At 43.2% G+C, this 14386-nt stretch overlaps 1 protein-coding gene across 2 annotated transcripts in view; it reads right to left on the bottom strand.

Annotated features, from left to right (window-relative positions):
- ZFYVE16 (zinc finger FYVE-type containing 16) overlaps window positions 1-14386 on the bottom strand; it is a 1039436-nt gene that overhangs the window by 378775 nt on the left and 646275 nt on the right. For both annotated transcript variants that reach the window (XM_069627543.1, XM_069627544.1), the window contains exon 13: window positions 13336-13416. In XM_069627543.1, coding sequence (XP_069483644.1) covers window positions 13336-13416 — 81 coding nt within the window. The remainder of the gene's footprint in view (window positions 1-13335; window positions 13417-14386) is intronic.

The following is a 14386-nucleotide window of genomic DNA, read 5'->3' as shown; positions in this document are numbered from 1 at the left end:
CCCTGTCACCCCCTTGGAGCACAAATCCTGGGACGGCACCCTGCCACTCCCGCACACCCCACTAAAAGAAAGAGAAAAGATCAAGAAAGTGGGACGCAGAAACGAGAGCAGAGGAAGAGACTGAAGAAAAAAGTAACCAGAAAAGAAATAAAGAAAGGATTGAGTAGACAAGCACACCAGTGTTTCCATTGTGCTGCTCGAGATCTCTGGAGCATAACTCTCGAAAGACTCTGTGAAGTGGCATTAGATTCTATGTGCCAGTAAACATTGATGAATCAAGAATAGATGTCCAGCACACTAGTGCGAAGTGGTGTCTAAGTGGTCTGGCGTGGTCAGAGTCTGTTCTTCATTGCCACTGTTTTGAAGGAGGAGCTGCAAGAACTATAAAACACCACCCGCGGAGCGCGCACGGTGCGAAGTGGTGTCTAAGTGGTCTGGCATGGTCGGTGTCTGTTCTTCATTGCCACTGTTTTGAAGGAGGAGCTGCAACAACTATAAAACACCATCCGCGGCGCGGAGCGCGCGCGGTGCGAAGTGGTGTCTAAGTGGTCTGGCGTGGTCGGAGTCTGTTCTTCATTGCCACTGTTTTGAAGGAGGAGCTGCAACAACTATAAAACACCATCCGCGGCGCGGAGCGCGTGCGGTGCGAAGTGGTGTCTAAGTGGTCTGGCGTGGTCCGGCGGAGGGCCGCGGTTGGGTCGGTGCCCTCATCCACAAACACAAGCTCAACTCATGCAGTAAGATCTCTTAAGCTTTCTTTGAACCCAGCCCCAAAAGCTCCAAATCCAACACCCATCCCTGTGGAAATCATTAACATTGCAGTTCATTAACTTAAAACACACGCACTTAAGTTCCTAGCGCACAAAATCAGCTTACTCCAAGCATGGACGAAGAAGACGGGCGTCGCCTCCGTAGCTCGAGGAAAGGAGCGGGAGGGCCCCGAACCGGTGTGGCTATTGAAAGTAACGAAACAAATAGACCAACAAAGAAGAATGACGCTCCCTCTGAAGTCATCAATGCACCTTTAACACCCCTCATGCAAACGAGTTGTGTACACACCAGCCCGCTGATAGTCAATCTTGAAAAAAACTACAAAACCGGGCACACTCCCACCACAATTACAGAAATTACTGCAAACGAGGAAACAACAACTAGCGTCAAAAGTCGTAACCAGTTGGATAATGAAAAGAGCGAGGACGGGAAGACGTCAACTTCCCCACAACTCGGCACTCTCAAGCTAGCCACACCGTCAACCCCCGGAGGGGGGTCGGAGTGCAGGCATGAAGAGAGCCTAGAGCAAAGTGAGGAAATAGACACATGCCCACGAAACGAAGACGCCGAAGAAACGTTGCAATCGAGCCCCACCAAGTTTCGACTGTCAACAGTCACCACTGAATTGCCGTCGGATGAGGAAGATCGTGCGCAAATGAAGGAGACGCAACTCGCAACCGAAGTAGAGAGCTCTGAATCGTGCAAACGGAAAGGAAAAAAATGTGAAAAACAGACTCAGGACCAATCACCAACGAGGGCTCATCAACGAGTAAAAGTCCTAGTACACGCCTCAAACAATGAAGAAGATCTCCAAGAAAGTGTAAATTGTATGGAACACGCTCCACCAGAGAAGAACTGCGTAGAAAGCGCACTAACATCAGCGCGAAACATGAAAAAAAGAAGCAGAGATTGTTGTGAAACCATACTCGGACAATCAAGCTCGCATAAATTCACCAACCAGAAGAATAACAAATCAAACATGCATGCAAGAACCAAAGTGAATCGATCCACCAAAAACGCATTACACACTGTGAAAGAGCGCATGATTAAAAGCACAAACATCGCAAAATCGAAAAAAACAAACACCATGCGTATGTTGACTGACTTCTTTGAACTCCAGCTACTAAAGAAATCACGAAACTTCGCGGAAATTTCTGATGCAGATATGTTAACAGCTATAAGCGAAAACATACCACATGCAAAACAACGAAGAATGGACCTCCCACCTGAAGCAGGTTCGTCACAAGCAGACAAATCCGCAGCTCAAAGGCTCATATCAACAGACTCTAGTCTTGAGGAAGGCGAAAAAACAAATGAAAGCGATGAGAATGCAATAAGACAAATGTCAAAAGCCGACCTCTCCAAGAATATAGGCGAAGACATACCCAATGGAAAAAACGCACCTAACCAAGACAATGTAGAAGGTGAGCCCTCAACACCGTTTAACATGGACCAGAAGAGCACGACGAGCGACGAACAACTGATTCAAGGCAGCAAAGAATCCAAAGAGCCCCAAAAGGCCACTGCGGTCACGGCCAAAACACAACGAGAAAGCCTGCCCCAGACCTCTGCGTCAGAAGCATCTACATCACCAGCTGCATCCAGTCAGAATCTCAGTCCATGCTCAACCAGTCATCACGTGGCAGATGCAAGAGAACCACATAAACGCCCAAAGATAGTGGAACTTGACATTCAAGTGAATAAAACAAAAGACAGACCCCAATGGATTCTTCCAACAGAAAAAATAATACAAACGGAATCAAGAAGCTCACAGCAACCACGAACACCCAGGAGAAGTCATAGTGAGTTTGAACATCAATCAGGCAGAACTTCATGCCCACAAACGCCAAATGCAGTACAAGAGGCATCCTCGAAAAAAACGGACTTACAAGGAATCATGTCCGTCATAACTATTGCACTCAATCCTTTTTGCAAACTACACGAGACCATGAATGATGCAGTAAAAGATCAACAAGTCATCCTAGCAATGCTTCTGACGAAAATAGTATACTTGGAAGGCTACATTACAGCAAAAGAAAATCCTATAAACAACAAAGGTATGACTGAGCCACGCATCAATGAGATGATTAACAACTGCACAGAAATGACAAATGAAACAACACTGTCCAATCGACTGAGCAAGTCAGTCAATACAAATCAAGTAGGAACACAAACAGAGACCATCATTGACTTAACAGTCGATACAAAAGCAACTGACAAAGAAAAAACCCAGCAAAACACAATAAGCAATAACGAGATAACAAACAGTAAAAACAATGTGACCACGGGACAACAAACGCCACCGGTAATGTTGGTGTTAAATCAAGCAAACGCCAAAGACAAAGGTGAGATCAGAGTTGCAACCCCCTCATATGGCATTTTCGAGGTAACTGGCCAGAAAGACAAACCGAATAACGATTTAGAAACAGCTGCAACCCGCACTAAAAAGGATGTCCCAAAAAATACCTCCAGTAAACAAAACATAGAAAAAGAATCGAACTCAAGTCTTGAAATAAGAGCACCAGTCGCAGTACCAAAATGGAATGCGAATAGCTCAACGGCCACCACAATGAGGGAAAACGAAAATTCAGAAAACTTTAAAAACTATAAAAACAAACTGACCAAAGAACGGCACTCCAAGGATAAACTGGATTTAACGGATCCCCTAACGAACCTGAGCACATATTCGGATGAAGTCATTGATTCACCGACAGCATTAGTTGCAGTCAATCAAAAGGCGGAACAAACACAATCACCGAAACAAAAGACTGCAGCAACTACAGAAGAAAAATATGCGGAAATGCTGCAAGAACGCGACTTCGAAACCCTGGAACAAAAACGAAATTGTCTAACAAAGTGTGCAGCATACCGTGAGAACAAAAAAGAGCACAAGCAAATCCATATCGCAGATGGATGTACGGAGACTATCCAAAGTAAGAACATCAATAAAACAAAATATATCAGAAACAAATCAGAAGAACGCCTTACAGTCAACAACCACTCTACGAACACAAAACAAAGCACAAGAACCTCAAGGAGAAAAAAAACTAACGCTAAAGGTGTACAAAGATACACCCAAGAAACGAGAACACGAAGTAAGAAAAACTAACAACAATACCAAACATGATCCCAGCTCAGGATATAAACAGAACGATCCACACAAACGAGCATCTCACGCTCCAAACACAAGAAACACAGAAACTGAAGAAAACGACAGGAGATACCCCACAAAAAATGTCTCAAAATATTCAATTAGAATGACCCAACGAAGTTGCATCAAAGAAGAGACTATTTTAAATCGAAGAACGGTCTTGAAAATACTGCGTCAAATTAAAGATTTACAGAGACTTCACACAGACGACTTGAAAATCGTTGAACCATGGCATACGCAACATGGGGCAGTCACAATACTGCATCTAACGTCCTCAACGATATTCAAAAAAATTCTAAAACATAGAAGAGACATCTACAATTCTGGTTACTACGTGGAAGACCTCACAGTACGCAGTAACGAAGAACGCATCGAATCAGCTAAAACTAGAGAGACTGACGCCACGGAAAACAAACCCTTAACCACGAAGTACAAGACGCATGCCAAAAAAGATACAGAGGATTATCCTCAGAAATACCACAAAGTAACAAAGGGACTTGAAACATCAAAGAAATATCAGAGATCACATTACGATAAGAGCAAAAATGAGCACTATAAAACCAAGAATGACACAGTACACAACAAAACAACGGAGAAAGAAAAGATGGTAAAGCCACAACTGACACCAATCATAGATGGTACCACAAAAATAACCTGCATGCAAAGAGTCGGCTCAACACCGATGGCTCAATTCAAGCAAAGCCCAAATACAAGCAGTAAAACAGGAATCTGGGCTTGGTTGCCAAAAGCACTAAACCTACATCGCAAACAATAGCCACTCAAGCGGGCGGAAGCAGTCACATGTAATGAACCCATAGAAGTCATCAATGACATCAAGTTATGTTCATGGAATACGCGAGGTCATATGCATCTGACTTGCTCCATCTGTCTACAGGAAACTTGGCTTCAGCAAACCCCCACACTAGAAGGATATCAGATCATTCTATCCGCTGCTGCAAGAGGAACCAAAGGACATCCAATTTCAGGTCTCCTGATAGCCTGCCGAAACGGTTCTGGAGCCTCCATCGTACAAACGATAATTGCAAATCAATCAATTTTGGCAGTAGAGATTGCCTGGCAAGGCGACGAAAATCATAAGACAGATTTACCAAAAATTGTTATAATAAATCTTTACTGGAACCCAGCTGCAATCATCGCAAAAAAATTCATAGACCTTTGTGAAAGGACAATTGATGCAGTAAGAACCGAACATGACAGAGAACATTTTGATATGTGGAGATCTAAATGTCACCCAAACAACTAGTATGAATGCAACGGAACTACAAAAGGCGTCCGCACACCGTGGCACAATTTGGCGAAAGTTCACTGACTCGCGTGAGCTATACAACTTGGATGAAGTGTTCGTGGAAACAGACAGAATAGCAACTTGGGAGCGAGCATCCTCGGCCTCCACGATCGATTACATCTATGTATCCAAATCCATGTTGCACTGCCTACAACTTTTTAAAGTGCGGCACACTCCAACAAGCGACCACAACCTGCTTGAAACCGCATGGAACCTCAAAACCAACAAAAACTGTCAAATGAACACACAAATTGAGGCAAACGCGAAAGGCACCAGAATCAAACTAAGTACTGCTGAAATTCTCAAAATCACAGCAAAATACAAGGCTATCACCACCTCAGCGACATGCCCCAGCATCGACTACCAACCTTTACTGTTGCCGTATATACAAACAACAAAAAGAAAAGGAAACGCAACAAACAGAAATACTAAACACGCATACAATAAAGTTCTAATTGATAAAAGTGGCGAGCATAGAAGAGCTCTTCGAACAGCCTCCAAGCAAATTACCACAGACGGTACATCAGAGATTCAAAGTATCAAAACAAAATACAAAGCCTGGGTAAGATCATATAGACATAAACTGTACCAAGAGGACGCCGAACAAATAACAAAAGCGCTTATCAACAACAACAGTAGGAATTTCTGGTCCTTAATACATAACGTTGAACAATCCCAGGACAATCAAATTTTAAACAACATCAGTCAACACACTTGGGAAAGTCACTTCAGCAAAGTCTTCAAATCTGATTTAAATATAAAACCACAGGCGCAACAACTAAAAGCTGTACAATGGTCGAACCTAGATAGAAAAGGGGATATTATCGACATCATCAAAAAATTGAAAAACTCGCGTGCACCAGGCCCAGATGGCATCAGTAATGCAGAACTAAAAAGTCATCCAGAAGAATGGGCTACCTTGCTAAGCGTCATCTTCAAGCGATGCACTGAAACGAGATCAGTGCCACAATCATGGACCAAAGCAATCGTGGTACCGATTTATAAAAAAGGCAGCCTCACGGATCCAACGAACTTTCGACCGATTGCCCTACTAGATGTCATGGGGAAAGTATACGCCTCATTACACTTGACGAGATTTCAAAGATGGGCGACCTCTGCAGAATGTAATGATGAAATGCAAACAGGGTTCAAGAAACACACAGGTACAACATGCAATATACTAGTGTGCAGTATACTAAAAGCAGAAACCCTAGAAAAGAAGCACCGTCTGTTTGCAGCTTATATTGACTTCTCTCAAGCCTTTGACAGAGTTGAAAGATCCCTCTTGTGGAACAAACTTGAAGCATGGAAATGTCCCCACGCTCTGTTAGAGCCAATTCAAGCATTGCATCATGACACATCCATAAGAGTCAGACTCAGCCGTGAAGGAGACCTATCAGCCGAAATAAACACCACACGAGGAGTCAAACAGGGTTGTCTACTGGCATCAGCACTCTATCACCTATATCGGCGACATTCAAAATATGGGAAGTCAAACACGAGTCTTCCCACCAACACTGGGGAAAACGCAAATCGGACACCTACTTTATGCTGATGACCTAACAATTTTTGACCAGACCCAAATTGGGCTGCAGCGCAAACTTGACGCCCTTCTAATCTACGCCAACAGAAATCATTTGGAAATCAATATCAATAAAACAAAAATCATGATTTTCCAATGTCACCCAAGAAAGGAAAACTTTCAGTGGCATTTGGGCAAGACCAAAATTGAAGTGGTCTCAAACTTTAAATATCTAGGAGTCTACATGGATAGTTCCCTCCATGAAACCACAATGCAGCAGGAACTACATACAAAAATGAGTAAACTAGCAGCTCAAGCAAAAAAAATTGACAGCAAATTTGGAAAATTCTCCCTGAAACCAATAATAAACTTCTACAAGATGAAGGTCGTACCCACCATCATATATGGCATAGAAGCCATGCCGACGATTGCACAGAAAGTGTGGTGCAAATTAGAAGCACATTTCTGGCGCAAAGTTCTTAAACTACCAAATTCGACTCCTGTGGTAGCAATACGACGCAAATTAAGTTTACAATCTCTAGAATGTGCCGCAACTTGCAATGCCATCATGTTATACCACAAATGCAGAATGGACAGCAAAAACAAAATCTTCAGCATCATTAAACAAGAAATGAACAACAATACTTGTGATATGATAACCAACTGGCAAAAGCAAAATCAAAAAGTATTAGATGCAATCATCTCAGATGAAGACAAACTCATCACAAATCCATGTAAAGTGCTAAAGAAAATAAAAGATATGGACTGGGCCAAAACGATTGACGATACCGCGACATTAAAACTCATCGCTCATTTACCAAGTTTCACTGTAAAAAGAAATGAACTGCAAAACTACATAAAGCAATTTCCAAATAGGCAAGCACAGAACCTAATTCTACGGGCTAGGCTCAACCTGTTCAAAACAAATGAAATAAGATATGTTCGAGGACAAGCACAGTCAAACACCTGCAGATTCTGTTCCAACGACACACAACCTCCAAAGGAGACAATAAGACATTTACTTATGGCATGTACAGCGACTGCAGCACTTAGACAGTGCTATCTGCCAATGATACCGGGTTTCAGCACACTGCCAGAAGAGCAATTGTGGTGGTGCAGACTCATTGGGGGAGATAAAACAACGTGGCAAATAGCAACTGCAAAAATGCTAGAACACATTGACTCGAATCTACTAAATGTTAACAGCGAACAGTAAAGAATAAGCCTCCAAAACAGAAAACACAAAGACATGTTTATTGTAGTTTACTACAAAGTTTCAGTATTGTAAAATCACATTTTGATCAAACAATAAAAAAATAAAAAAATAAAGAAAGTCCCCCATAAAATAATGAGACAATACATCATGCCATGGCCGTCTACCAGGGAGGTGTGCGCCCCCTCAACCAACTTAGCAAATCACCAGCTTGCAACTCAAACAGAAATTGCGTCCAGCTCTTTCCGGCTCATATAGCCCCTCATGTATGTATTTCTGGAGTGCCACTTCCCTAGTCTTTCTTGAAAAGCTGTATCCTTCGCCATCTTGGTATCAGGCTGTTCTGCCATAAGTTCCTAACCCCACAAATCATTGGCTTCTTCAGGTTTAGAGATCACTCTCCTCTTCCTGCCTAGCTTGAAATGGAGTTTGAATGCAAAGCCCCACCTGTAACGAATATTCCATTCTCTGAGCCAACTGGTTACCCGCTGCACACTTTTCCTCCTTCGTAGCGTTGGCTGCGAGAGGTCCTGAGAGCTACATTTGAGCACCCCAGAAACAAATCTGAGCCTCAATCTGTGTCACTGTCCTCAATCTTTCCTTCATGCGGTAGAAATGCACTCTAGTCCGCATGTCTGGGGTCACGTTCCTGCTTGCTGGAAGGACTTCTAGATTCAATGTGTTCGGTCCAAATGGATATCTTCCTCCGCATCTGATCCCAGGATGTAGTTAAATAGGTTCTACACAAAGGTCTCCAGATCTTTATAATGAACCGCAGTGAGAATCCCTCTCACCCAGATGTCATTTTGTCGAGATCTATTCTCTGTGCCCTCATGCCTTTCCAAAATCCGTTGTACAGAGGCTTCCAATTCCACCACCCTCAACTCCAAGACATCTTGCAAAGGCCTGCTCCCATAGCCTATCTTCCAATTCCTCCAAACTCCTATCCAACCTCTGAAGGTGGCGGATAAGTTCTGAAACTGTGTGCTAGTGCCTCTGTACATTTCTGCACATCTGCCTTCAATGCTAGGAGGAGCGCGTGTAGATCAGCTCTGGTCACGGAAGATCCAAATGCTTTGGGGTGCGGGTGAATTTGGACCACAAACTGATAGGCCTTCTCCTTCGGGGGATGTTGCACCTGCAGTTAGGCGTTAATGTCTCCCACTGGGGAAGTCTTTTTTTTGGGGAGATTCTTTCATATGCTATGTCCAGAAGAGTCCTCCACCTATCAGCAGATTCTCAGCCCCCACGTCACCCCTTTCACCCCTTCACCAATCTAGAAAGCATCCCAGGATGCCTCCAATGACCCCCCCCCTCCCCACCCCCTGAAATACCAGTCTCACCAGGTGGGTGCGATCAACCAAACGACAACACCTTGCACACCACCCTTGTGGCTTCACTTCAATCTGTCAGTGGAGGGGAACACACAACCCACCCACAGCTGATGCCTGGGCCACAGCCAACACTTCTGCGATCCGACACAAGAGAACAGCTTTCCCAGGCCAAGTCCAGGAGGGCGGCCCGCTCTGGTCACTTCCTCCCAGGAACGCTCACTGTGAGCTTACATCAGCTCTGGGCCATGCACCGAACTTCTCTTGTCCCCCGCCGGACTGCAAGTCTCTGATACACGGAGCACCATCTGTCTCCGTTCGGAGGTCCACCCCGATCTTTCACAGGCATTCGGCCGTGCCGGTCTCCTCCAACTTAAGACCAGCTCCGGCCTTTGTGATTGCATCCGTCTGTTGCCAAGCCACGACCCAGTAATTGTCGTTTTCAGTCCCCTTTTATCCTCCTCTCTATGGACTTCGATTGGGCGCAACTGAATCTCACAGCTACTTTCGCCTGGGACATGGCTACTCTTTCCAGGTCCACCCTCCTTCACCAGCAAGACATCCCATTCCTGTTTCTTTGTGGCTCCATGGGCCAACAACGGCTCCAGCGTCTACCTACCAAGGAGTCTCCCACCCCCCCATTTTCCCAACACTACTAACCACCACTCATGTAACTAAATTGTTGACAGGAGAAACAGAAAATGGCCCGGTTTTGTCCTCAACCTTCAGTATATGGTCACCTGGTGGCTTATGATTCCTGGTCGTGACATCACGCTCTGGTTTTCTCTAGTTTCAGCTATGTGGCATTTAATATATACATACAATAATAAGAAGGCAGAGTATCGACTTAAATCTTATAAAGTTAAGTCATGTAATGGTGGAAGACAAAGGTCACAAGATATTTCTCGCAATAATCTTGTTGGGTGCTGAGAATGCCTTTAACTTAGTAATGTGGGACTGGATGATCCGGGTACTGAGAAGGAAGGGTGGTGTTTCAAACATTGCTCCGTTTCACTTGTATGGGGTTCCTAGGTTTCATTTCTTTGCTAATTTTACATGTTTATTGGCCAAAGGTTGGTTGAGATGGACGTTTCTTTGTACGCATTACAGAATTCTTTTTCAAGATATTGTGTAGGACCCAGATTGGGTAATCATTAGATGAACAAAAAAAAACAGACTGACCATACTTGTGGAAATGCCTCTGGATGTGCCCTCTAAATTAAGTATTTACATTCCAAAGGCAGTACCAGGAAGAACAAGAGGTTAAGCATCCTGTTAATATTTGTGGGTTTGTTGACCCACATATTCATGTACCCTAAAGTTTGGATGAGGACATGGTCTATGCGCCGCGAGTTATATCCTGGTAGCTATTATAAGATAGCCAGGATGGAAGAGTTCTTATTTTCAACCTTGCAAGGTGTATCACTGTTCAAATATAGGCAGGATTCCAGGAGAAAAAAAATTAAAGTATTCCAATCTTGGAAACACCAGGACACAGTTCCACTCATTCTTATGTCTCATTTGTGATGAATAATTCCTAGCAGGACTTAACATTATCTGGAAGCAGGGCACACTCAAGAGATGCATGATGGAAGCCAAGTCGAATGGATTTGAGAGCTGTGAGCTCCAGCTGAAGGTCATAAAAAGGCCATAAAGACCAGCCTACTAGAAAGGGAGAGCACATGTGGATGTAGGAATGCAAATATCACAGACTAAACAAAGATCCAGAGGATTCAAGATTATGTGCATGCAAGGGGAGCTCTGAAAACAGCAGCCTTTGCCCCTCCTCGGTCATGGGATACTTACATAGCTGTGTTAAAGTATTGATCTGGAATGGAAGTGTTCCCCTGGCTTCTAATTGCAGGAGAACAATAGATTACCCATCTTGCTACAGGCACAGAAGGCCCTATGGGATGATCTGCCCTCCCTGTAATCCTCCACTAAATATGCTAATTGGTACACCTCTGCCACAGAAGAGTCCTCATGAAGTTCTGGAATTATCTGAGACTGTTGCAGGCCAGAGCCTAGGTTAGCTGGTGGAAAGGTGTGCGAGGTTGGGGTGTTTTCTCAGGGGAACAGAATGTGCCCCTGATCCCGGTCCTGTATAGCTGTGAAACATAGTGAATAATTAAATCAAACAAAAAAAGGGAACTAGGGTAAAACGATATTAGAAGGTGCACTTAAATTGATATATTCCTTTACAGAGCTTTTAAGTTTTTTTAATAAATAAATGGCTTTCTCAATATTACCAGGATGGTGCTTCAGCTCATTTTACTCATTAAAGTGCCTTAATTTGGTATCATATGAGACAAGTCATTTATAACGTGCCTGTACCCAAGAGTTTGAGAAATTCCTTCGTTTTGCAAGATGCAAATTCTGAGCACTGAAATGTCTCTTTCACAAATTCAAGACTCTGGGTACTTTGTCTCAGCGACTGAGCTTGCCTTTTCAGTCTTTATTGAATGCTTTGGTACTCTGATTACCTTTGCAAAAATCACAATTGGGCCCAAATCAAATATTTGCAGCTCAAGGGTGTCTTTCACCCCTTCTGAACCGGGCTTCGTAGTTCTTCTAGTTCCTGCTCAAGGAAGGAGTTAAGGACTTCTCTCATGGCTTACACTTGTCTTTGCTGTATGTCTTTCAGGTCAATGTAGCTCTCAAATGACCTCACATGGATCTCCTGGTGGCATCTCCAGAGTCCCCTACTCCTCGCTTGGTGCAGGCTCCTCGATTCTCTGGTTACTTGCCTCTGCAGCCCGTGAGTCTCAAAACTCCCCCACCAACCTGAGCTTGCTGGGACAGCAAAGTCCAATAATGATCAGAGCACCTCCAGCTCGCAACACTGAATGGGCAGACTTTCCTCCTCTATTGAGCAGCTAATGCCCCCGTGTGGCCTCATACAGGTCTCCACAGTTTCCACCCCTCATCTGTGTACCTCTTCCCCTTCTAGCTCATGCCTTCAGACTATTGGTGGGGTACTTCATGACCTTTTCTAACTGGTTTCATTTCTCTACTGGTCTCTACCTCCTCATTGCTAAACATTCTCCACTTTTGAACTCTTGCCACAGTCTAAGGAGTAGAGGCCATGAAAGCTTAGGCCGCTATCTTGGATTTATTTGCCATTTCTCGCCGCTAGTGCGGTTTGGTCAGAGTTCAATATTCGGTCAGAGTTCAATATTCGCGATTTATAATGTATGAATGGCTGTGCTCTCACCAGTGCTTGCAAATATGCATTAGTTTATTCTGTGTATTTGTGAAGCTAAATCGAAGCATTCTCCACAGAAACTTTGCTGAAAATGCGCAGAGTCTAAAAAGAAAGCTGTGCAGCCTAAACTCGGATCACTGTCCCACTTAGGCTTAACACCAGGCATTTGGGAATACATAGTTATACCCACAGGAGGTGGAGAGACGTAATGTGCCCATATCTTGGTATTCGGCATTAATTATGGTGTGTGACCAGGAAAATAAATTTGGTGTTAATGAATCTATGCAATCTGAAACTGTGAAGCATTGTTACCTGATGTGAGGGCTATATGCAATTGTTTGATGCAAAGTATTTTGATTGTGTTAAATAGTTCCCTTGGTATGCCGTTTTTAAATAGACTTTCTTTTGAAAGGCTACAGTTTGGTCAACCACTTTAAGTCAATTCAACCAAATACATAAACATATACATGCATATGTATATATGTATGTGGGAGTAGGAGGGTGGGGCATGGCAGGGTTTGGGGGACAAGCACCCAATAACAAATTAAATGTTGAATTTAGGTAGACCAAAACGGGTCAACTAAACTGCAGACTTTCAAAAGAAAGTCTATGTAATAACATTGAAATAGTTAACTTAAAATAAAACATGGCCTTTTTTTACACAGTATTTGTAATACAAGATAGTGGACTGCAGTATACACATTTTATGTTGGTTTGCCATGTTAATTTATATTTCTGAATGTAAAAACTTAAATTCCACATAAGGTATTAACAGATGAATACATTATTGATGCACCCCTCCTCAGGCCCTCAAAATGAATCCCTCAGATGCTTACCTTCAACTATGCTGGACTTTGCAAGAAATCCAGAGGCTGTTTTTAAGGCTCCATTAAATATTACAAAACTTGCCCCTGTAACTGAAAATGACAAGAAATCAAATAAGCAAGGCATACTGTTCACAATTGTCATTTCCTTTCGATAAGAAGTTCACAGTTACAAGCACATCAGTGGACACGAGTGGCAAATAATCTGCTAACTTGTTAAGGTTAAGCTCTTTGTAATGGTGTCTAAAAATTACATTTTAATTTCGCAAATGGCTGTAGGATAATCACCCTATTCTGATTCCATCATCACTTTTCTTAACACCATCTTGAACCATTCTTCTCTACTGTGTATCACATTTGTCACATGCACGATGTGGGAAGAAACGAACTTGCATGTTGAGCACATATACCGATTAGGCATCTTCTCGCCAGCATTTTAAAAAAGTTCTGATTGGCCCACTCTGAGAAGATTGGAATAGTCATCCTTTTGTAGAAAAAGCTCTGCTTAAACGCTGCATTTATAACACCCTCTTAAAGCTTGCTTTTTCTTAGACTTCACTGTACTAATATACCAGCCATTACTGCAATTCTACCACTGTTGGCCCACTAGCATACGGCCCACTAGCATGCTCCAAAAGAAGTTTTCTTGGGCACAGTGATATCAAATTAATTGAGAACAGCTTTGCTAAAGCTTGAGAGCGAGGAATAGCTGTATGGGTGAATGAAAAATGGCAGCATTCAAAAAACAATCCCAGAGAAATATTGTGCAGCATGATGCCCAGGAACCTTAAAATTCTTAACTATGTGTTCCCCTGTAGATATTCCCATGATGTAATTTTGTATGTCGTTGTGAATCCCTTCTGTTATATTATGTATGTGGTCACAGGCTTTGCAACGGGCGGACGCTGAGTTAAGATGGTCATTACTTCCTGCATCCGCCGAATTTTAAGGGTTTTGTTCTGCTAAATTTGATCACCTAAATTGCTTTTTCCCTCTCATTAGCCCTCTCCCATTCCCCGCTATCTCGCTTCGGTGTGTGAGCAGTTTGAATGGGTCCCCAGCC

Source organism: Ambystoma mexicanum, chromosome 6p, assembly GCF_040938575.1.
Source record: "Ambystoma mexicanum isolate Mex_15411 chromosome 6p, UKY_AmexF1_1, whole genome shotgun sequence".
NCBI lineage: Eukaryota > Metazoa > Chordata > Amphibia > Caudata > Ambystomatidae > Ambystoma > Ambystoma mexicanum.
The sequence above is the reverse complement of the archived record's forward strand: the minus strand, read 5'-3'. Positions and strand labels throughout refer to the sequence as shown.